The 22,743-nt window shown below is 40.1% G+C and overlaps 2 protein-coding genes across 5 annotated transcripts in view; one reads left to right on the top strand and one right to left on the bottom strand.

The window, feature by feature from the left end:
* Nucleotides 1–3,587, top strand: part of DPY19L3 (dpy-19 like C-mannosyltransferase 3) — a 33,921-nt gene extending 30,334 nt beyond the window's left edge. For all 4 annotated transcript variants that reach the window (XM_030511856.1, XM_030511854.1, XM_030511855.1 and 1 more), the window contains one exon: nucleotides 264–3,587. In XM_030511856.1, the coding sequence (XP_030367716.1) occupies nucleotides 264–425 (162 nt within the window). In that variant the 3' untranslated portion in view covers nucleotides 426–3,587. The remainder of the gene's footprint in view (nucleotides 1–263) is intronic.
* Nucleotides 3,588–6,822: 3,235 nt separating this feature from the next.
* The window catches only part of LOC115600623 (neural-cadherin-like), a 55,408-nt gene continuing 39,487 nt past the window's right edge, over nucleotides 6,823–22,743 (bottom strand). The window contains exons 23-33 of the mRNA XM_030469793.1: nucleotides 21,694–21,908; nucleotides 20,567–20,694; nucleotides 19,823–19,950; nucleotides 18,451–18,574; nucleotides 17,704–17,884; nucleotides 16,663–16,829; nucleotides 15,693–15,957; nucleotides 13,988–14,168; nucleotides 12,755–12,999; nucleotides 10,257–10,411; nucleotides 6,823–8,674 (exon numbers count right to left, since the gene is read on the bottom strand). Coding sequence (XP_030325653.1) covers nucleotides 8,264–8,674; nucleotides 10,257–10,411; nucleotides 12,755–12,999; nucleotides 13,988–14,168; nucleotides 15,693–15,957; nucleotides 16,663–16,829; nucleotides 17,704–17,884; nucleotides 18,451–18,574; nucleotides 19,823–19,950; nucleotides 20,567–20,694; nucleotides 21,694–21,908 — 2,200 coding nt within the window. The 3' untranslated portion in view covers nucleotides 6,823–8,263. The remainder of the gene's footprint in view (nucleotides 8,675–10,256; nucleotides 10,412–12,754; nucleotides 13,000–13,987; nucleotides 14,169–15,692; nucleotides 15,958–16,662; nucleotides 16,830–17,703; nucleotides 17,885–18,450; nucleotides 18,575–19,822; nucleotides 19,951–20,566; nucleotides 20,695–21,693; nucleotides 21,909–22,743) is intronic.

Raw genomic sequence — 22,743 nt, 5'->3', positions numbered from 1 at the left:
GGGACTAACACGGGCCCACAGAAGACAGCATAGCCCAAAGCAGATAGGCACATCTGACAATTATTACCGGTAATAGAGAGGACACTATAAATCTTAATGTTGTAATATTATTTTCTTCCTCCCACTTGTTTCATACAGTTGCTGGTAACAAATCTGGCCACCCTGACCAAATGTATTGTCAAGGTTGTTTTTAGCTTCTTGTTATTGCCTGTAATTGTAAATTGGCTAAAGAAATTTCACCAACCTGTTCAATTTCATTACAGATCATGGATGGTTTGGGAGAGAATGAACCTGATTTGAAACCTTCGATGTATCCTCGCTTCTGTGAGGAAATTAAAAAAAACCTGCCTTCTTACACCACACACTTCATTAGAGTGTTTCAAAACAAAACATTCCATGTTTACAAGCTTGCTAAGCATAAATAACATTCCCAACCCTGGCTTTGAGCTCAGTATTTTAATGCTAGGACCCACATTAGAAGATGCAGAAGTTTACAAACACATTACATTTGTAAGACATTTTACATTGATGGTTTCTTGTTTAATTACTGTCATTTATTTTTTTTAGACAGTTTAGTTTTGATAACATTCTTGATGTTGCCAAAAGTTTCATAGATTCATAAATAAATGCTAGCAGGGACCATTTTGATAATACAAAGTTTTCCAGTTTTAACTGACTGATAAAACAGACCGAGTAGCCTGCTGACCACTGCTGTGTAGCTGACCAGCAAGTTCTGCTCAGCAGTTTGGATTTTTACTCTCAATTCAGTGGGAGCAGGCCATGCTACTTTGGTCCTGAGGATGCATTAGCTTTGTGAATCCTGAAAATAGAGAAATTTTTTTCTTACAATCTGATCCTCTTTTGACAGATCCTCGTGCTCTTTCAGTGCCTCTTTTTTGAATTTTTTGGGAATGTTTGTGGATATGAGTTTCTGAGTGCAAGTGTAGTAATGTTAAGCATTTCATGATGGAGTGTTATGTATTTCTAATGAGAATGAAGGTTGGAGCATGCTTGATACATGTTGCATGTTTGTATCCTCGTAAAATGCTCAGAACAAACAAAACCCCAAATTTCTCAGCGTGGATTCTCACAATGCTGTTTTCTGTATCTGCTTTCTGAACTATAGGGGATCCTTTTTCTCTGTGTCTGAATTGCAGTAGGCTACCAAAATTGAACACTGCCAACCATAGAAAAGAAAAACTCATCTCTAAAATCAGCAGGGAACTTAGGCTTTGCTTCACATTATTTCAGACACAAAGCTATATATTTTAGCACAAAATCATTGTGTCCTTGCTCTTTAGCCTAGAAGAGGCTACACTTATTTTAAATTGACTTAGAAGATTCAGTGAAGACAGGCTCAATCCTGACAACTTCATGATTTGTTTGTACCCTTTGTCTTTTTACCAGCTGGAACTTTGTGAATTGTATTGACTTTCTAAATGCTCTGTAGATTACACATGACTTTTGCTGTGGTTTAGCACTGCTTTGGTTTTATATTGAAATTAGACATTAAATCTGATTGAAAGCCTAACAGTACTCTCCAACTTTAATTATACATTCAGTAGGATCATTTGTTTCTTAAGAAAAACAGAATTGTAATAATCAAGTGCCTCTAGGCCAATGTTGAATTAACATTTGAACACCTATAAGAGTGTTTGTGGCCTGTGCAAATAACTCAGTTATAATCATTACCACTGCAATTAATTTCTAATGATGGGAAACTTAAAGTGCTACTGATAGCAAACCCCATATTTAATTTAATCAGGATGTGTAATGAGATTAGCTTTCACAACTGAGCTGTGTTCCGGTTCCAAATGATTTAAGTGTTTTTCCTTTTCAGTTGTGCTGAGGTAAATTACTGAAGCAACAGAGATGGTTATGTCACATGCTCAAACAATTCTATGTTCAGTAAATACCCATTAAATAATGTTCAGCATCTTTCTGCGCTTCCATGCTAACACAGAAGGGAAGTGTGCTTTAATCAGACTGTATTTAAATCAAACATTGAAAGTAGTGAGGTTGTTAAACTGAGCAGCTGAAACTCCTGAGTAATTTCTAGCCTGTGTCCCTTATTGAGGTTGGAGACCACTGCGGTTTAACATAATGCAATAATAAGACATTCTAATCAGTATTAAAACTTTAATTAGGCCTGTAATGATGCATGCCTGCTCTTGCTGAAGCATGGGTCAGTGAATTCCTCAATGAGTGCCTTACAGTAATTGAAAACAAGCACACGTAAGGTAAAGTATCTCCAGGCTGTATTGTCTCACTTTAAAATGTGGTTGTATCTTTCTTTAAAGGTGCAGTAGCTCTCCTCTGAGTGAAATGACAGATTCCAAGATCCAGTGGTACCCGTATCGCTTTCAGAGTTTACTTGTAGGTATACAACTGAGAGACTAAGTCTTGACAAAAACAGTAATTATTTTTAAACAGACTTTTTTCCAAAAATACAGTCTCTAATGTTACCAAAGGAGAAATTTAACCTTTTTGTTGAAACTACCAAGTGCAAATTGTTTCGTTTTAAAACAAAACAGTCCTAGAGCTCCCGCTGGCCTTGGGCAAGCATAAAAACCAATGGCCCTTATGATCCAGAACCACCACAGTAACGTCGTTTCTTCTTGGAACACAAACATCCCCCCCAAGTAGCACACCAGAAGTTTGAAGTATGATACACAAAATATTATGGAGATTGCCTAACTCTTGCAGTTCGCAGTACTTAAAGCCTTGTGTCACGGCTGGTGGCACTTCTAAACAACCCCAGCAGTTCCTGAACCAGAAAGATCCAATACTGAAGGAAAGGGTGTATTTCACTGACTGCATGGTGCAGCGTTCAGACCAGGCTCCTTACAACCATAGAATAGAAAATAACAAGGAGTAGAACCATTCACCAGCTCAGAGAACAACCCAGGCATCAAGGCAGCACTGGAGGAGAGGGAGCAGCTGTTTCTCTGGCCTTCATTTAGGGCTGGCCAGGGCAAGGTGCTAACTCACTTCTAATGGGTCTGTAGTGCCTGCTATAGAGGTTGCTGTGAGAGTCTCAGGCTCCTAGGAGGTAGGTGGTAGTTGTCTAGTAACTATTTCCTCTACTTCTTATGTCTCTCTGTTCACTGCATTAAAATGTGCCAGTTTTTGAAGAATAACTTCATCTATTCCTGAACTACATCCCCCTGGAGCACCTTACTTCCAAGCAGTTGCTGCAGTGTCCCTATTTCATTGTATTACCTACGATCCACACCCAGGAACATCCCTCATGGCAACGTATTTGCCGAAGTCTTACACGTGACTAGCAATGGGAATGGCACCACTGTGACTCCTGGTGTGTCCCTGTTCTCCGTGAGGACTTTGAAGCTGTGCACTATCAGTGGAAGTGTGGTATGAATTACTCTTTTTAGATCACAGAGACAAAATATTATCAAGTAGCCAGAATATTTTTAGGGGAGAAAAGCCTTTGAGATCCGTGAGTGTATTTTCATTTCTTGTTTTAGTGTTCTGCTGTTGAGATCTAACATAGTTATTTTATAATATGTTATTGTAAAGAGATGTAATGACTATTGTATACTAAATAAATTGTGTAATTTGAAAAATCACTTTTTTGGTTGGTTTTATGCTGGGATGGAGTGGGAAAGGTGCACTGAGGGCATCACCTTCACTTCTGTCCGTATAGAGGAAAGCAAGGTATTTTTCAGCACGAAGTTTTAACTGTTACCAAGCATGTTACCTTGCAAATTCACTGACTTTTTGAATCCCCTTTGTGTTTAAAGGTCTTTTTGGGATTCCTTTGCCTGTTACAAGTTAAAGGTTCATCAGGTGTGATTTTTATCAATCACCATGTTAACTTTAGCAAGGTCAGTAGGCTGAGGCAGTTATACCCTCTAAGTAAATATAATTTGCTTTGACCAATAGGGCTCTGCTCATTTCCACGTTGTAGCTCAAGCTTCAGTATTCTTCTCAGTAAATGAAACATGCATTCTTTGTTTAAGGGCATAATTTGAAGCAGGATGTGCTGATCCAGGTAAGCTTTTACAAGTCCAGGCATTCCTGTTGCAGGGAGGAGCTGGGTGCGTAGAGCAGCAGGTACCTGAGTGCAGTCACAGCATTGCAGGTTAGAACCACTGTCAAAGGGAGTTGTGGAGGAGTTTTCTCACTGATGTTAATTAGGTACAGACAGGACTCCTGCAAGATTCATTTAACTAATGGAATGTGATCATTACGTGTGCTTGTAGAGGGGATTCTGGGTTCCAGAGAACCAGTTTTCTAAAGACATCATTGCCATCAGCATGCTACAAGTCAGTTATTTAAATCCCCAGGAAATGGCCTTGGTCTTCAGCATGAAAATGCTCGACTTTCTCCTGCTCTCCTACCCCTGCTCCCTTTGCAGCCATGGTTCCCCTCTAAACCTGCTGGTGCTAGCCACTGGGTCAGAGCTAAGGGCAATCAGCTTTCGTACAGCTTGGCTACATGTTATGTACTTAGAATGTTATTTTAAAAGGGGAAAACCACAAAAATTGATGTAGTTGACAGGCATACAGATTAAATACTAATATCCACAGGATTTAAATTTCAGACCTTTACAAATATTTTATACTAAATAAAATGTTCTTACTACATGTCTAAAGTCTGTAAAGAATGTAGATTAATGAAAGCAGCAGATTACTGAAAATCCCACTACCTAGGGACCCAAGGATTGTTTTTATTCAATGGTTTTTCTTCCCTCCTGTCCTGGGTTCCGCTACAGCAGTCATTTTTCTGCTTCTCAGTAGCTGGAGCAGTGCTGTGTTTTTTAACTTTCAGCCTGGGAACAGTGCGGATAACACCAATGTTTTTAGTTGTTGCTAAGTAACGTTTACTCCGACCAAGGATTTTCTGAGTCTCATGCTTTGCCAGGGAGGAGGGGACACCAGAAGGAAGCAGAGACAGGACACCTGACCCAAACTGGCCAAAGGGGTATTCCATACCACAGCACGTCATGCCCAGTATAGAAACTGGGGGGAGTTAGCTGGAAGGCCCAGATCACTGCTCGGGTCAGGCTGGGTATCGGTCGGCGGGTGGTGAGCAATTGTATCCTCTCCCCTTGTTATTTCCCTTACCATTATTATTATTGATGGTAGCAGTAGTGGTTTTGTATTATACCTTAGTTACTGGACTGCTCTTATCTCAACCCGTGGGAGTTACATTCTTCCGATTCTCCTCCCCATCCCTCCAGGAGCGGGGGAAGGAAAGAGTGGGGGGAGTGAGTGAGTGGCTGCATGGTTCCCAGTTACCAGCTGGGCTCAAACCATGACACCCCCTCACCCACTGCAGAGCTTTCTGCTATGAAGCAGATGTTCCTGTTCTCAAGCAATGGCCGTCCTGCTCTGCAGTAAGCTTTTCTGTAGAGGTACTGAAATACCTGTACATGTTGGTGTAAATGTGGAGCCAGTGAAGATATAATTTCAGAAACTGCACACTAATTAAAAAAACAGCATGCAAATTAAAAGAGATAAATTAAGCGAACTAATTAGTAATTCCTTGAAAGAGAAGTAGGTTTTAATAGGGCATGACAGCTGCAAATGAGTATGTCCTATTACTGAGATTGTACCTACATAAGTTCCTTGAGCAGTTTTAAAATGGTTTCTGACCTTTTGGGTTACACCGTACGGCTAACTGCAGTTACACAGCAGCTCTGAGGTTGGTGTTGTTATTATATATGAGGGTTGTTGTTATTATATATGTTTACTTAAAAATCAGTGCCATACCTGTAGTAGGAGAAGCACTAGTACAGCAGCAACTCCAGGTTAGCTTCAGCAAATGGGACAGAGACTTTGATATTACACAATACTCTGTTTTCTTCCTTCTTAGACTAATTGCTGCAAAACCCACCATCACGCTGCGTTCAGAAAGCATCTGAGCAATGGTACCATGCCTCCTGAGTGTGTAACTGGAGCTGGGGTCCATACATCCATTAGAAGTAACTGCTGCTTCCCTCGGTTTCAGACAGAACAGCACACACAACTCATGTCTGTGGAAGTATCTGATCAAAGGTGAGGGAGAAATAATTCAATAGAGTCCAAGCTTTAGTCAACCCTAAATATATTCAAGGAAGAGACATCATGTACAGAAGGCTTATCTATTATTTATATGGTGCCTTAGATACGCACGACATTTCACGGGAGAATACAGACAGTCCTTGCCCCGAGGAGCTTACAAGCTAAATACAATTGAAACCAGCCAAAACAGCAGCATATCCATAGGTATGGACAGAGCATAAGGTGTGCAGACAGTGTTACTGCTGTTTGGGGAGAGAAGAGAGTTTTGTGCATAACATATTTGCTTCATTTTCCAGATCCTGTTTGTGACTGCTACAATCACAAAATATAGAGGCTGACACACCTGACATATGTACACTGAGAGGTATTTTAGCCTGTGTTTCCTCATAGGTGGGATTATCGGTAACATTTCAACATCACAGACTATGTACCACCTGTGAATTAAAGCTATGAGGATGGGGAAAAATGGCGTTTAGCTTTTCCAGAGGAAAACACCACATCATCTGCAGCGTGTAACTGCTGGTTATTGATGTGAACGTTTCCCATCTGGGAAGGGTGCAAATTAAGCCAGCCATAGACTCACCCACCTGTTTGTTCACGGGGTTTTAATATATGTATAAAAACAACAGCCAGACCTCCCAAAGCAAGCTACTATGCAACTGTAATCAAAGCAGTTTTAATGGCTTTTACAATACAGTTTGATGCTTTGTTTTAATTAAATTATCTTAATGTATGATATATTTGTATTATCAGCTTGTAAGTCACATATTCTGTGCTGGTTCTTGTGTTTGTGTTCTAAGATGGTGTTCTTGCTGCAGTTTACTCCATTTATATATACAAGAGGTCTCAATTAAAAAAAAAAAAAAAGTTTTGTGGAGCCTTTTATCTTCCAACTATTATCAAGTTTAAAGAAATACAGAATACCAGCTGGCCATTAAAAGGTCTGAAAAAGGGACTGATAATTTAGAGCATAATATTCCAGCCCCTGCGAACTTTGTTAGTTTTTCCCTGCATTTATCTGTCCCCAGTTGATGATGATTTTCTACTAACATCTATCCAAGGGAGGCCTGTGTTACTCTGTGCTGTCAGTCACGGCTTTTGGAAAACTACCATCTCTGGATTACTGGACTTTTGGCAGGGTTTTATCACAGGATTTTAGCTTGAGAAGTGCCAGGACTGGGTGAAGTTCTTTTCTGGATACAGGACTTCTGTCATCCCAAAAACATTAGGTATTCTGACACATCCAAGGGATGTTGTGTTTTAATTCACTGAAAATGCCTCTGTATCGCCGGTCAGCTCTCCCTGCACAGACAGCGCTTGGCTACAGCGGTAGGAGGTCAGTGCTTCTATTAGAGCAGTCAATCTGCAGCCCCTCAGCCCTAATTCTTGCTATGTTTCAGTTAAAGGAAGTTCAGCAGAATCAAGGGACAGGAATGTACATGCAAATGATGCGGTTCAGGCTGGTCCTTAGTTTAGGCTCAGTTTAGTAACTGGTTAGGAATGAGAGATTATGGTAAACTGTGGTGTTTGCTACTAACTAGTCACCTTTGAGGCTCGTATCTTAGAAATCCTGGTCTTTTAATTAAGAACAGTATTTAGCTGCAAGCAGCTCACTGATGTCGTTATTTAAATTCAGTTTCTGCATTTATACAACAACATGAAGGGATTTCATTAAGGTATAATTGAAGCTGAAGATGCTGCTTCATTCTTTTACCTGGATCCACTGACTCTGGTCTGCACTGGGTTCTGTGAGCCAGTGCTGCAGCTGAGACTCAGTCAGGCAAACAGGATGGCTGTAACACAACATGGACCTGATTTCCACAAGAAGACGACAACGTGCTTTTTTTTCTTCAAGTAACTGCTAAAGCTCCTACTGAAAACTGGACACAGAGGGTGCTTTCTTAATGCTTTGAGTACATACATATGACCTCCCAGAGTCCTTTATTACCTTAAGTGACAAAGAAGTCTATTTATTTGTTAAACCCTGGATGTAAATAACCAAGTATCCCCTTCCAGTAATTTTATATCCCTAAATGTAAATGTCCAGAATGTCCCACAATTAACTCCTACTACTAAATTGTTCAATCAGATGCAAAGTGTGGGTCATTAGTGGGAATCTGACCACCTATCACAACAGGAGAAAAAAAGGGAAGGGGCAGGAGCAGGACATAGCAGGAGCATGAAAAACTGCCCTTCACCCTTGCACCCAAAGCTTTGAAAACAGTAGACTTAGTAATCTACAGCTCTTCTGCATCTGTGTGCAAGTACAGTTCACTTAGTTTGAGAAACTTCGGTCCCCACTCTTCAATATCATCACACACAATGTCCTCCTCCAGTCCAGAGGAGCTCAGGGTGCTCAGGCTGCTGCCCACCAAGCCTTCTCCTTCCATGCAGAACACCCGCAGCGAGTCTTGTGGTACTGCCTGGGGATGACAGTCAGCACCTCGGACAGCGTCTGACAAGTACTGACCGAAGTCTGCGCTAGTGCAGGAAGCTCCTGCAGTCACCGGGGGTCTGGTCTGCTCCTGCGTGCCTGGGGATGTGCCACTGAGGAGACGGCTCAGTCTTGCTGGTTGTTTCTTCTTGCAGAGGGAATAGGCAGCGCTGGTTTGAATAGACGCCTGCAGCTCTGCCATGTTGTATGCAGCCTGGAGTGAGAAACCGCTCACGTTAAATCAATATTCTCTGTAGGTCACAAAATTTCATGTTCTAGTGGAAATAAAGAAGGAACAATTCTGAGGCAGTCTGTTTGGTGTGAATATATGAGGATGTGAATACACAGCTTTGTTTAATCAACTGCCACCTACAATGAGCCTAAGCCAAAATGCATGAGAAACACCCATGCAGCTGTACTACAACAGCAGGGAAATTAGACATGATTTTGAACCTATTAGAAGCAAAACAAAAATGACAGAAATGCTCCAGTTTTTATTCTCAACTTCAGATCTTAGTATTTTATCATTAAAAACTGATACCAAGTCTGGCAACAAAGGTGAGAAAGGATATTCACAAACCGCGTGTTAAAAGAAATCCTTCTTCATCAGTAGTTCAAACACCTACAGTGATTTCTCTTAAAATGTTATCAATCTGTGGAGTAATGGCCAGTTTTGTCACACAGAAGTGGCATGATTGTAAAAGCTGAGTAACTACCTATTACCAAAATAAAATATTCCCTTCTAGTGCAGCAGCAGTGAATGCTGTTAATACTGCCTGGTGAATGTGCCGCAGTTCCTGAGGTGCAGCTTCTGGCAGTGAAGGTACCAATACCATGTCAGCCGCATTAACTGACTGGAATCTTTATGCCAGCTGGAAGGAGGAAAAGAAGCATTGTCCTACAACCAAAGATTGTGCCTCTGGACATATTTACAGGCAAAGAACAACACTGACAGACTATGAGAGACAGAATTCATTCGAGCAAACAAGTAATTATTTGTACTGTTCATGCTGTTTACCTGACTAGTAGCCATCAACAACAGAGCTGTCAAATCAGCACTTTCTGGAAGCTTACATTTATTCTCTCACATGTTGAACTGTGCATAACCATTTTATAAAAGATGACCCTAGGTGATCTCGGCGAGCTTTGCTGAATTTCAATCGGAGACAGAGAACTGCTCCAAGCAAAAAACAAACAAAATTCTACCTGCAATCAAGAAGCATTTATATTGCCAGTATAAACACAGCTTGTGTTCACTGGCGTGCTTCACTCCAGAACAAAAAATGCAGAAAGGTTCTTCCACGTGCTTTAGGGCTGAAGTGGAACCAGTGTCGCACCTCGCTTCCTTAAGATGTCAAGTTTGAGCAACTGCTGTCAAGAACAGTCTCCAGAAAGAGCCTGTCCATAAAGAACATCACATGCCAGGCTCTTCCAAGCCCTCAGTGCTACAGCAGTAACTGCCACTGAGAACTCGTGCCTCCTGAGCACAAAACCAAAACCATCAGCTGTGAGTTCTTTACTAGCTCACTAAACTCACCCTACAAGCATTCTTAAAAATGCACATAGGATCATGTGCTTTAAGACAAATTAAAATTTGATAGGCACTTATCTCCGCTTAAGATACCTTAAGATACCTCTGCTTAAGATATCTCTGCACCCTTGTGTACTCAACCTTGCCAGTAATTCATCACCAACTGCAGTAATGAATTGGCAGAGCAAAGGCTTAAGTCCTCAGTTATAAAGGAGAAGTATAAACACATTAGCACGATGTCCCCTCGTAACACAACGATCCTTACCACATCGTGCTCTCCGCCCCCTTCTTCATTGTAGTTGAGGCTATTTTCTCTGGTGTCCTCCAGATCCTCATGCTGGGCAGATACATGGTAAACTCCTCCCTTCTGACCCTTGTGAGTCTTCCAGTGAGCCCACAAGAATCCAGCACTGAGCAGAGCTGTGTGAACACACAGGAGCAGAAGAGAACATCATTCAGAAACAGATAAAACCTGTGCATGCACAAGAGCTGCAGGCTGGCCTAGACTATGAGTGCTGCAGCACTGGTTGTGGTCTCAGCCAGCAAGGTCTAGTTTTGTCTTTCTCAGCAAATGCTTGATTTTTGCATTCTTCAATGTAGCTACAAGAGAACATCAAAGACAGAAGAACAAGCCTTTAAAGAGAATCTTAAAATACCCTTTAAAGTACAACTTTGAAGCTGTTAAATAACTGAATGACCCAAGTGGTGTTCAGAGACCTATTTACTGCATTGAGTTAAGCCTTGTAAGGGGTAGCACTTCAGTAACAATGTGTGGACAAGAACAGATACAGTTACACAGAAATGAAGCACAAGAAGACATGAGACAAAAAAGAAAATTACTTTCATACCTTTTGTGTACCACTGTGTTACCAACTCTATAAATACTGATAAAAGCTCATAGTAAGACCTCAAACCATTGAACATCATAAACTAACGATGCAGTGAATTAACAACACTAGAACCTCTTACAGAATACCTACATGGCAGCCAAGTGCATTCTGTGGAGCAGCATCTGGACGACCTTGGGACTGAGGCAAGCATACACAGAGGACTGCACTCTGCACTGTGCTGCGTGGCTACACCCTTCAAGCCAAATCAGTGCATTTGAGATGTGTATTTATCTGTTACTCCCTGCCCCGCCCCCAATGTGTCAGACACATGCTCACACATGTGGTAACTTTCTGGCAGTCATTTTTTAGCTGAGCTGATATTTAATCATGGAATCACAGACTGGTTTGGGGTGAAGAGACCTTAAAGCTCATCCAGTTCCAACTCCCTGCCACAGGCAGGGACACCTTCCACTAGAGCAGGTTGCTTCAAGCCCCTGTGTCCAACCTGGCCTTGAACACTGTGGGGATGGGGCAGCCACAGCTTCTCTGGGCACCCTGTGCCAGTGCCTCACCACCCTCACAGGGAAGAATTTCTTTCTTGTGTCTCACCTCAATCTCCCTTCTGACAGTTTAAAGTCATTCCCCCTTGTCCTGTCACTACATGCCCTTAGTAAAAAGTCCCTCTCCAGATTTCTTGTACTCCCCTTTCTATTGGAAACTTATAAATTTATAACTGAAGTTGCATGAATCAATTACTTTCAAGTGCATCACTGTTTTCTAGAAGCTGTGTAAGAGAAAGGGCACCTGAAATCTTGAGAACAAGAAATTTTATTAAAGTTCTCCTAATGGAAGTTACAGTTGTGCGATAATACCACTGTTAACCACATCTCCTAAAATGTTTACAACAATGCACACCACTTGGTTAAAAACAACTGATTCTTACTTATAATTTAGACCTGAAAGATTAGGATTATTAGGTCAAAGATACTCTTGCTTTTTCAGTCAAGTCCAGCCAACCACAGGCAGCAACACAAAGTCAGCTCACAATAAAACTGCTCTGACACAGCAGAAGAATCCTTTCTGTAACATAACGATCTATCACCAACCTCAACTACCTGAGCTTCTGAAAGCCGTGAAAGCACTTGGCCTCCCATGTCATTTGCTGTTTGTATTTGTATGGCAAGCATGGTGTCTAGCAGAGCTGAGGACAATTATGGTATTTCAGCTAGCTACACAGATGGATTTAAAATCCACATGCATTTTCATACTCTTACTACAGCTTCTGAATGAAACTTCAGTAACACTGTAAAACCCATGAGAGAAATCTTTCATGCAGACTTTCATGGAATTTCACTAACAAGAAGGACTCTAAGATGTGAACCTTTCTCACTAGCGAAATCCTTGTCTTTCTTTCCTCTTCTTTCTAAGATCTAAGCCTGAAAATGGCTAAGGAAGCCAAAAGCAGCTGGTAGGACACTACTGTTGTGACGCTACTGGTTAAGATGCAAGAGACTGCTCTTCTTTGACGAAGTGTTTTCCTATCAGTGTATTTCTCCTAGACTGACAAATCTGATTCATGCTCAGTAGCATTTTAAACAAAGCTTATCTGGTAGCAATTTCCACCCTTGATCTTCGATTACATTTGCTTCCAATTATGCATTTGAACACTTCCTTAGAAATGAAGCGAAAATGTGCAGAAAATAAAACTGCAAAGACTTTCCATAGCTCACAAATGTAGATTCACTCAGCAAGATATGCACACAGAGATGAAAAACAAGCTACTGATGGAGCTGAGAGCATGGCAAAGAAATGAAGGCAGAGTCAAGTCTCCAGTGGGAAACTGAGTTTTTCAGCAGAAGGATGACGACTATTCAGGACAAGATGGATAAATGAGTTCACCAAAGGTAATGCAAGATGTAGTTGCCATAACTACCTAACAGCGCCAAAAAGCAAATGCAGATGGCAAACATGGATCTAAAGCTGAGGCCTGTATCTTTGTGAAAGATGGCTAGTATGATTTCACAGTTACGTCCAGTATAGCCATCAGGGCAGCGGCACTGGAACTCAGTTGGTGACTGTGAGATGCAGGTGCCATAGTTACAGGGCCTTTTAGCACACGCAGTGTGGACACATTGTCTACCCGTGGCATTCTCCATGATCATATGTCCTGGAGGGCAACTGAAAAGACAAAGGCAAAATGAAACCATTAAACTTTAAGAAAAGTAGGCATGAAAGACAGCATTTAAGATTTTAAAACAGAACTTGATGATACAGTTTCTGAAGTAGCTACTAGAAGGAAGTTACTTAGAATCTTATTACAGGATTGCAGTACTTCTAAAGCACTCACGCAACAATGGGCTCCACAACTTTAAACCCTGACGTCTGGGGCTTTCCAAACTTGGGTAGTTCCACTGGCTTCTGTCAGATTACCCATGTGAAAAATACCTGCATTTGGGTCTGCAGTTCTGTCTCAGCAGGACAAGCTATGCCATGTTCTTTGTGTTTCCATCACAGTGAATTTCCAGAACAAAATTACACCTCTAGACAACTGTGGACAGTGGAGTCATTAATGCTTCACGTGCACGTTCTCATAGCACAACTAGCTTGAATTAGCATTGTTCTAACTTCAGCCCCAGTCACACACAAGAACTCTGAGCTTAATGATGCAGTGCTTCTGACACGACCCAAGTGGCCTGTGAGAGATCACAGGTCACAGCTTAAGACAGTATAAGAAGTGGGACACTAAAAAAGAAAGCACATCTACATTGCGCAGCATGAGCTCCACAAGACAGCTAGCCTTGGTAGTGCTCTGCTCCAGGTAACAAACCCTTTTTTCCTGGTTTTCAGCGTTTACAGGGTTTATAAACATTCTGGACTTGCTGCTATTATTCAAACATTTTCCATTAAGACAGGCAGCTGAAATTGTTTCAGAATCAGTGGAGATACGCAGATTTACATCAGCTAAGGGTACTACCTAAAAGGACAGTGCTCTCTGAGTAACATGATGTCTGTGCAGGCATCTAGCTTAGTGTTTCACTGGTTCTACTGAGGTGATGAGATTCCCAGTGGCAGCCTTCCAGCTGCACACTTCTTCAGCATCCACCCCTTCCCACCTGCATCTGGAGGGCTTTGTGCTTTTATTACCTGCATTTTGTGCACCAATTACCTGCATTCATGCATCATCCACAAATCAATACAAATAAATTCCTGGTTACAAGGGTTATTCCTACAAGCCTCTGAAGAACATCCTTCTTTGACACCTTGGGCACTTAATACTGACACCAGCTCCTTCATGTGAGTGTCCAGAGGGATTCTGTAGTTATTAAATCTGACATCCTTCATACATCCTGAGGCAACGCACAAAGAGATTGTTTTAAAAGCCATTCAGCAAGAATGATTTGAAGCAGCTGTAAGATTTGGCATTTATGTCTAACAAAGGAACTGAATTTACCTGAACTTTCATAGCATTGTTCTAAGTTTTTTGACTGAATGTTAAAAGTTTTCACCAAGATTCCCAGTGTTTTCCACAAAAACTGAGTGCTTCTGCAGGGCCCTGTCTGCTGGAGTTCAAATCAGAACACGTACCCCTCCACTATGTTTTCATGCCATTTTGTATGTATGAGATGCCTCAGCATAAAAGCATATATCTTGATGAATTAAGGACATTTTATAACTTCAAAGATCTTAAAGTTTCAGCTGCTTAACAGCAACATTGATTGTCTTAGTTAAAAGGATGATCATGTAACAGTTTGACTTCTTTATTTACGTAAAAACAAATACTATCACTCCCATGAATAAAAATTCAAAATGTGGTCCCTTGTTCTCAGTATAAACTTTAGTTATTGGAATACTTCTGTGAAACAATAGAAAACAATCTTTTTCTAAATAATCTGTGATACGTTTATATTGTAAGTTATTATTTATTTAATGCATATACATTTATTTGTTTTCTCCTCCCACTTTTGTTATTCACCAAAATACTTTTGTCTGGTGAAAACACTATCACCTTGTTTCAAATGGATTTACTATAATCTGGTTAAAGAGGTGAAAGGCACGGGAGAGACACAATAGGCAGGAACCAGGTAATGGTGTGTGTCTTCCTTGTCAGTATAAAAGACGTGCTGCATAACTGAGCATTATTTATACTGCGATTTTAGGGAAAAGGCAAGCTTCCAACTAAGGACAGCATAAAAAGCTGTTATGGGTATCTTAATCTTACATTTCTCCATATTTCTCCTTGTGTAACCATTCAATTTCCAGGCTGAAAATGGATTTGCTTTTTAACAGACATCATGACTTTGTCCACTCAGTTGCCAAAACTTTGAATTCTTAGCTCTAATTCAATAAACCATTTCTAATTTTAGTTAATGCTTCAACAGAGTGACTGTAAAATCCAATAATACAAAGCTAGTGCATGAAGGTAATAAACCAATTTGTTGTGTGCTATGCAATGCACATATAAAATGGAAATATTCCTTCCAGCATAGGGACAGTTATATTTGGCAGGGAAGGACAGCTGCTGAACGGCCTGGACAGCACCACGCAATGCACCAGTTCTGTGTGTCTAACACAATGAGCCACCCGAAGAACACCTGGGAGAAGCTTGTGAATCTCCAGTTACAAATACTCTACATATAGTCAAGTGAAGAGGCTACCTTCTTATTCCAAATCCTGTATTTGCACATAATTCCCTGCTGTACCTTTCTCCTACTTAGAACAGTTTATTTGTCCCTTTTGCAAAGTGTCATGCAAGAAATCTGTTTACTTTGGGCTCTACATAAACAAGAAAGCTTCTCACAACATGCCCATGTAGTACCAATAAACCTTTTTTACAGTGCATTCTCTGAACAGCGAGGTCAAGAATTCCTCACCTTGAAAACTCCTGTTTTGACTGAATGGGTGGGTGTTTCCAAGGACCAAGCTGCTGGGATCAATCACAATCTCTTTGTATATTCCTGCTGCTTTCCAAATTTCTCTCTTTCCGCCTCCTTCATAAAGGCGAAGCGTAAATTCATTTTCATTTCTCTCCAGTGCGATATGATGCCATTCACCATTATCAATGTGGTACGAGGGAAGGCTTACAGAATAGTCTCCATCACCCAGATTATACGAGACCACTAATAATCCCTGAACAACCTTGTGGATAATTAACAAAGTAGTAAGAAAGAAAAGTCATCACCTGCTATTTTGTATTGACCTGTAACTTCAATCAATTTGTTTAGATTTAGGTTATGTTGACAGTGCACATAGAGTGTAATATAAATATAGTGTGCTACTGAACTGGACAACCTAGATACTGGTAGCGGTGTACCCACAGTAGTATGTAATTCACTTGGAGTAACTACCTGCATCTCTCTTCGACCAATTTATAGGGTTCTTCAATGTTTGAGAACTTGGTGTATCACCTCTACACTGGCAGCTCAAACCAACTTAGCTAATGAAGTGACTCATTCAGTGGTGTGTGTGACATGGAAAGGGTGTCATTTTGAGAGTCTGACGTCACCAGAACTGCTACAGGCACCTTTTTGTCAGAGTCTGAACTATGCAGAATCTGCCACTCGTGACCTTGGTTGAAGAGAACACCAGGGTAGCAAACTATACATCACTGTAACTGGCAATGAATTCCTTTGAAATCCAATGGGATACCATGGTTGTGTGGTCAACATCTTAAGTGAAGGATCAGGTCTGTAAGTGTCCATAAAATGAATTCCAAATTTTTTGTGCTCAGCATGAGGTTTTTGGTTCTATTTCCATCTAACTTCAGCTAATGTTTTTCTGGGCTAACTATTTGCTGGCATTGATTTAACTTTATGCTATTACTGTCTGGGACACCTTGCTCACCTGCAGGGTGATGTGTTCATCCTTATTTCGAGACAACATGCTTGTGATGACACCGTCAGGCTGCCGTGTCCTAATCATGGCTTCAAACAGCATCCTCCGGGCAGGCACACTGACGGGAAGCTGATAGCGAATGTGACTTCCTGGCCCAAATGTATATTCATTGGCAACTAAGACGACAGGGTAAAGACCTTTAAACCATTTTGTGAGGAGAGGAAAATATTACTGTTTCCATTATTTTCATAGTAAGAGTTGAAAGTAAAAGAAAAAATCATAATGCACAGCATGGATCCATGAAACATCAGTCGTCTTTCAGGATATGCCCCTTTATCTACTTCCACGACAGTCACTCTCCCACTTCATCCTCCTCTCTAAAGAGGTGATCTGCCTCCTGAAGTGACCCTGCTAATGCTCCTCCTTAGAATGCTCACTTAGGATGATAGCAGGAAGGCAGAAGCTCTGACCAAGACAAAAGAACAGACTGCAAAGTATTAAGTACCACAACCAATTTTCACAACCTGGTATTTTATAGTTGTCTTTTTGCCACAAACTTTGGCTCCATAAGGGCTAAAGGTAAGATCCTACAATACCAAAACCACAGGTCCTTCTGCCAACAGTCTCTTCCAGACACTGAAAGAGCAGTAATTTCTAATTCCAGTTGTGTAGTTCCAGTTCTGCACACTGAGTGGTACTGGCACACTCACATTTAAGTTTTAGGTTATTAGATATTTCTGGAAGTGCAAACAGATGCAAATTCAAAAACTTGTAATGAAAACAATTTTTTTTTACAATTCTTTTGTCCGTTGTACAGTTCTTGCACAAACACACTTAGGACTAAAGAAACGGCCTGATACCCGGAAAGTAGTTTCTCAAAGGGAATTAGAAAGGAAAACGTTAAAAATGGTGGGCAATTATACTGAAACATGGCTTTACACAGCGTAAACATTACAAACCACCTCAGCAACCACTACCTGCAAACATTCTAAGTTTTCTGTATTGTAAAGTTTACCAGCTTATCAATGAAATAACAGAAAAAGACTTCACCTTTATCACATCGATAGCCGTAGTAACCCGGCAAACAGTGACAAGAAAATGAGCCCCAGTCTCCAAGACACCTCCCATGAATACCACACAAAGAAGACCCCATAGTCTCACAGCTCCCATCTGTAAGTGTGCAGCCAGGGAAGCTATTCAGGGACTCTGCAGGAGACTGAAGGTCATATACCTTTAAGAGACAATCATACAACACCAAAATATTATTTAAGAAACATTTGCACTTCATTTTTAAACAGAAAGAGCTTACCACATAACAGTGTGTTCTTCATCCACGTTGCTTAAGATGCCAAGTTTGCTTTTTGATATTCAGATTTCAACTTACTTTATCAAGACCACATTTTGCTTTTGAATAAACTCAACTGACTATGAAAGCAAAAAACCCTTAATACTTTCTAACAAAGCAGACAGCTGGCGTAAATATACCATTATACAACTGCCATTCACAAGTTGCCTGAATGTGCAAAGAAGCTTGGAAGACAGCTGCATGAAGTAGGAGATAAACAAAAGCACTGGTTTTGGCTCACAGATACATCTGCTTATAATTGAGAAATAATTTTTCAAGGTAGTTATTCTAATATGACAGGAAAATCCAGAATTTTCTTGCATTTTACACTGATGCATACAGGCACTGAATAGGTGAATGGAAGCAAAAGTTTCAGGTATGATACAAATCTCCCAAAAATAGAGTAAAGAAGTTTAGTCGTTTGCTAAAGCAAAACGTTTCACTTCTCTTACCTGAGTATCCAAGATGAAATTGCGCAAACAACCAGAAAAGTGTTTGTGTAGCAGCTGTGGGTAGGAATATGGTAATGATTCTTTTACACCACCCAGCTGTAGAACGTGGTTCACATTCAAATACCTTTAAAAATCATATGAATAATAAAAATAGATGTGAATTTACCTTGAAACGTAGGCATTATGGCATAAGGAACGTCTACTCTGCATTTCCAAACAATAGAGGCTTTGTAAAATTACAAATTAATGCAACTATTTTATCTTCTTTCTCTGAAATACAGAAGCTGGTCCTTTAAAATAAAGGCTAAGATAAAGGGGTTTTTAAACATGACAGTGAAGTCTGTGGGATTTTAACTATTACAATTCAGGTATGTTTGTGTTCAAGTCAGGAACAGCTGGGATATTCCAGACACCATATTGTCCTTGAAGTGCTTCTGTGCATGCACATTCATCCTATACTACAGGAATAATACAACAAAGATTTGTTTTGTGTATGATAAAGGCCAGAAACCTAAAAGTTGGGTCATCATGGTCTAAAAGGTACATTACACATGTCTAGGCTCTGCAATGCCTCCCAATCATCTCTCTGAGCCAAAGAATTCCACTTATTTTAGTCCTCACAAAGTTTTTTTTCCCCTGAGTTATCAACTCCATTTTTTGTTTTCCTTTGTTCTTATATTTTTCCCATTTTTGTGTGCTCCTTTCATGACCAGGAGGGCTCCATGCATCTGCTGACTAGGCTTAATCCCAGTGGTAACCAGCACACTTTCTGGGACTCTCTATTTCACAGCTCAAGTATTTTTATTAGTACAAAGGTTTCCCTAAAATATAACCTGAATATTCCTCACTGTAACTTAAGGCCCTATACAGAAGAGATTGTCTAAATCCTCTCTGTAGCATTCTTTTATATACACTGACATTTACCATATCTCTCCTCAGTTTTCTCTTCTTGCAGTTAAGTTACCTCAATTCCTTCATTCTTGATAGGTCTTAAGACAAGCTGATTACAGTCACTGCTCTCTGGACTATGCCCAGCTGGTACACAGCCATCCTGCACTGTGGTACACAAACTGGACCCAGGACTCCACCTGAGGCCCAAATAAAGAGAGAAATCCTGTGGGAACGGGATGGCACAGAGTATCCACAAAAGCTCCAGTATGAACCACATAGTGTTCTGGGATTGTCATTTAGCACTGCATCACTACCCAGGTTCCTTAAAATGTGCTTAGTGCTTTAAGGTCCAGACTTGACCCAGAAGATCCTAGAGAAAAGGAAATGCTCTTAGTCATTAATAACTTGGTTTCAATTTTATATGTAAAATGTTCAAAGGCCTTAGAATAAACTGTCTTTCAGTCAATCTCCAGAAATATACCTTGCTCTTCCTGGAACAGACCCTAAGACTTCACAGTTTGTACGATCTTCAGTGGACAGGCATTTGCCTACTCCTTCAATCTCCGAAACAACAGCTGCACTGCAGTGATCCAAAATGAATCGAACATTCTGCACCAAAACATGGGATTACTGAATTAAGAGTTTCCGTAAAATTCAATAAGCATGTTATATAAAATTTTCTTTTCTTTTTGCACACCATCAAGCAAAACGGGTTGGAGTTTTTTGCTGTTCTGTTTTCCACCTTGCAATAACCAGTAAAGACAAAATGGAACCTTTTAACAAAAGAAGGCACTTACTTCTGCATTCAATTTATGCTTCCGAGTAGTTCAACCACTTGCACAAAAACTGTAATTGCATTTGCAAATAAACAATTATTTGCTTTTTGTGCACAGGTAATCAATTTCAGTGTCCAAATGTATACAATATGAAAATTACAACTAAGCCTTTATGCACATTCCACATGTGTTGCAAAGCTTAGAAAAAGGAAAAAGATTCCTCTGATCCCAAAATATGGATCACAACATAGGTAGGTTTGGAATTGACAAGGCTGTCTTCCCAATGCTTGTATTATTCCTCAAATCTACAAGCACAGAATAAAACATATAATTACAGTCTGTTTTTTCTATACTTCTGTTTTCACACAAGAAAATAAATGCTATTGGAAATACAAACATCCTGATGGGGGCAGGGGGGGAAGGTGGGGAGTGGGAACCAAACAGCTGACCTGACCACTGGTTCTGACTTCTAGTTGATGCCACTTTTTGTCTGCTACGTTCAGGTGACTTGGAAACTGCAGCACCAGAAAACCCGATTCATGGCTCATCTTCAGCACAGGAATGCCACTGTAGAGTTCTAATACAAAACGAACAAGAAATTAAATTCAGTTACAAGTTCATTCCATTCTGGATATGTCAGCAGTTAGGGGATGCACTCATTTAATGGTTATTTACATGAAGTGGGGTTCCTTACAGAAATAACCAGAATTATATTCTATGACCTCTCTTATGTAGAAATACTCATTAAACATAGTATTTATTTCTATGTTTGAGACTGTGCCATTTCCCCATCAAAACACTGAAACTAATTCCTGATAAGCAATCTGCATTTTTGTAATGCTCTAAAGCAATTAACACCTGCAGGTTTTACTCCCTCTCCTACTCATATTGACAAGTAACTGTTAAACAAAGCAAAAATGAGGTAAATGATTAACAATATCCAGTATTACCTTTCAATTAATTAGGAAAATAAAAAATGCCAACCTTATTGTGCTTCTTGTATATTAATTCACAAAAAATAAGCAGTAGTAGCCTTTTAAATATGTGTCAACAGAATTAGTTCTACTTGTGTATAAATTTTCCTATGGTGGCACAATGGGGCTGGATTCATCCATTAAATCACTGCCTGTTTTTTAAAATGTGCAAAAGGAGCACAAATGCGGCCCGAGACTGAAAGCAGGTGAAGTGGATTTCTTTTCTCACCAAACTAGGTAAGATGACATGCGACTAAGACTGCATAAATCATATAATACCCATCTTCAAAGTCCCTAAATTCCTCTATAGCACTACACTTTTCCAGGGGGTTACTTTTTTTATATATATCTCAATCTGTCTATTTTGCTCTCCCCTTGATTCCTACAACTCGGCAATGGACCTGAAGCAACAGGTGCTAGCTACAGAAATAGACATCAAAGAAGAAAGACCTAGCAGGACTTGTTTCAAAAAATTTTCAAACCAGAAAATACATTATCTCACAAGATAGAAAGACACAATTCATACTCTAATGACTATCCTGTTCACAGGAAATCCATTCCCAAAAGACATTTAATTTTTGCACACACTTTTGCAGAAGTACCTATTGCAATGAAGTTTTCTGTACTCCCAGGTTCTGGATTTGATAAAGGACCACTATACAGTAAAAGTCCATCTGGAACCACAGTAATAAACTCGAGAGAGAGTGAGCTTTCAAAACAAGGCCTGATGGGACGAAACCATGCATAACCATTTCCATGGAAACTGTGCTTTGTCTGTTGGCAGTCTGGTCCGTGAAATGAAGCAGGACAAAGACATCTGAAAGAGCACAAACACAACAAATAGTGAAAATTCCCCACTGTTCAAACTTCCTTGTTTGTTTGTTTTACATGCAACAAATGCAGCCCTTAAACCACAGTAAAAAAAAAAAATAGCGAAACAATAAAGATTTTAGCACTCTCAGGGGTGCTTGGCAATCATTAAAATACTGAAAGGCTACAAAGCATATTGATCCACTGCACTATCTCCATTAAAAAAAAAAAAAAAGGCATTTTTGAGGCTATATTTAGGAGAACCATGAATTATTTCCCTAAATAAGTAACACCGAATACCAAACATCAACTGGTCAGTTTATTACAGAGAAAACTCAGGGAGGTTAATTCCTAGCTAGAATAAACCAGTATAATTTCACTAAAGGAATACTGGTGCACGCCAGGTGATGCTACAACAAAGCAAGTTTCCTACCAAAACTTTTCTAAACTTCTTACTTCCCTTCACATTTCATTCCGCCTGCATCCCTGCTATCACCACTGATATTTGCCTTTCTTATTACTCTTCTGGAAAAGAAAAACAAACAAACAAATAAACCACAGCATACTTCCCATTTCTTCATACTGAATTAGGTGCTTTTAAAAAATGACATGTTAATTATACCACTGCTTTTCCCCAGGGTTTTCTTTCTTACTCACACACTATTTCCACCCACTTCAGGACTACAGCACCGTTACTGGGCCGTTAGTAAACACGCTTTTGCCATTAGGTTTACTCTCCAGTGCACTAGTGGGGTTTTTCATTTCTCCTTCAGTCGGAAGGACATTTACGATTTTTTAGACCCGGACCTTGTAAGCACCACTCGACACTTTAAAAATAGAAG

The sequence above is a fragment of the Strigops habroptila genome, chromosome Z, assembly GCF_004027225.2.
Source record: "Strigops habroptila isolate Jane chromosome Z, bStrHab1.2.pri, whole genome shotgun sequence".
Classification (NCBI taxonomy): domain Eukaryota; kingdom Metazoa; phylum Chordata; class Aves; order Psittaciformes; family Psittacidae; genus Strigops; species Strigops habroptila.
Note: the sequence above shows the minus strand (reverse complement) of the source record. Positions and strands in the feature narration are given on the sequence as shown.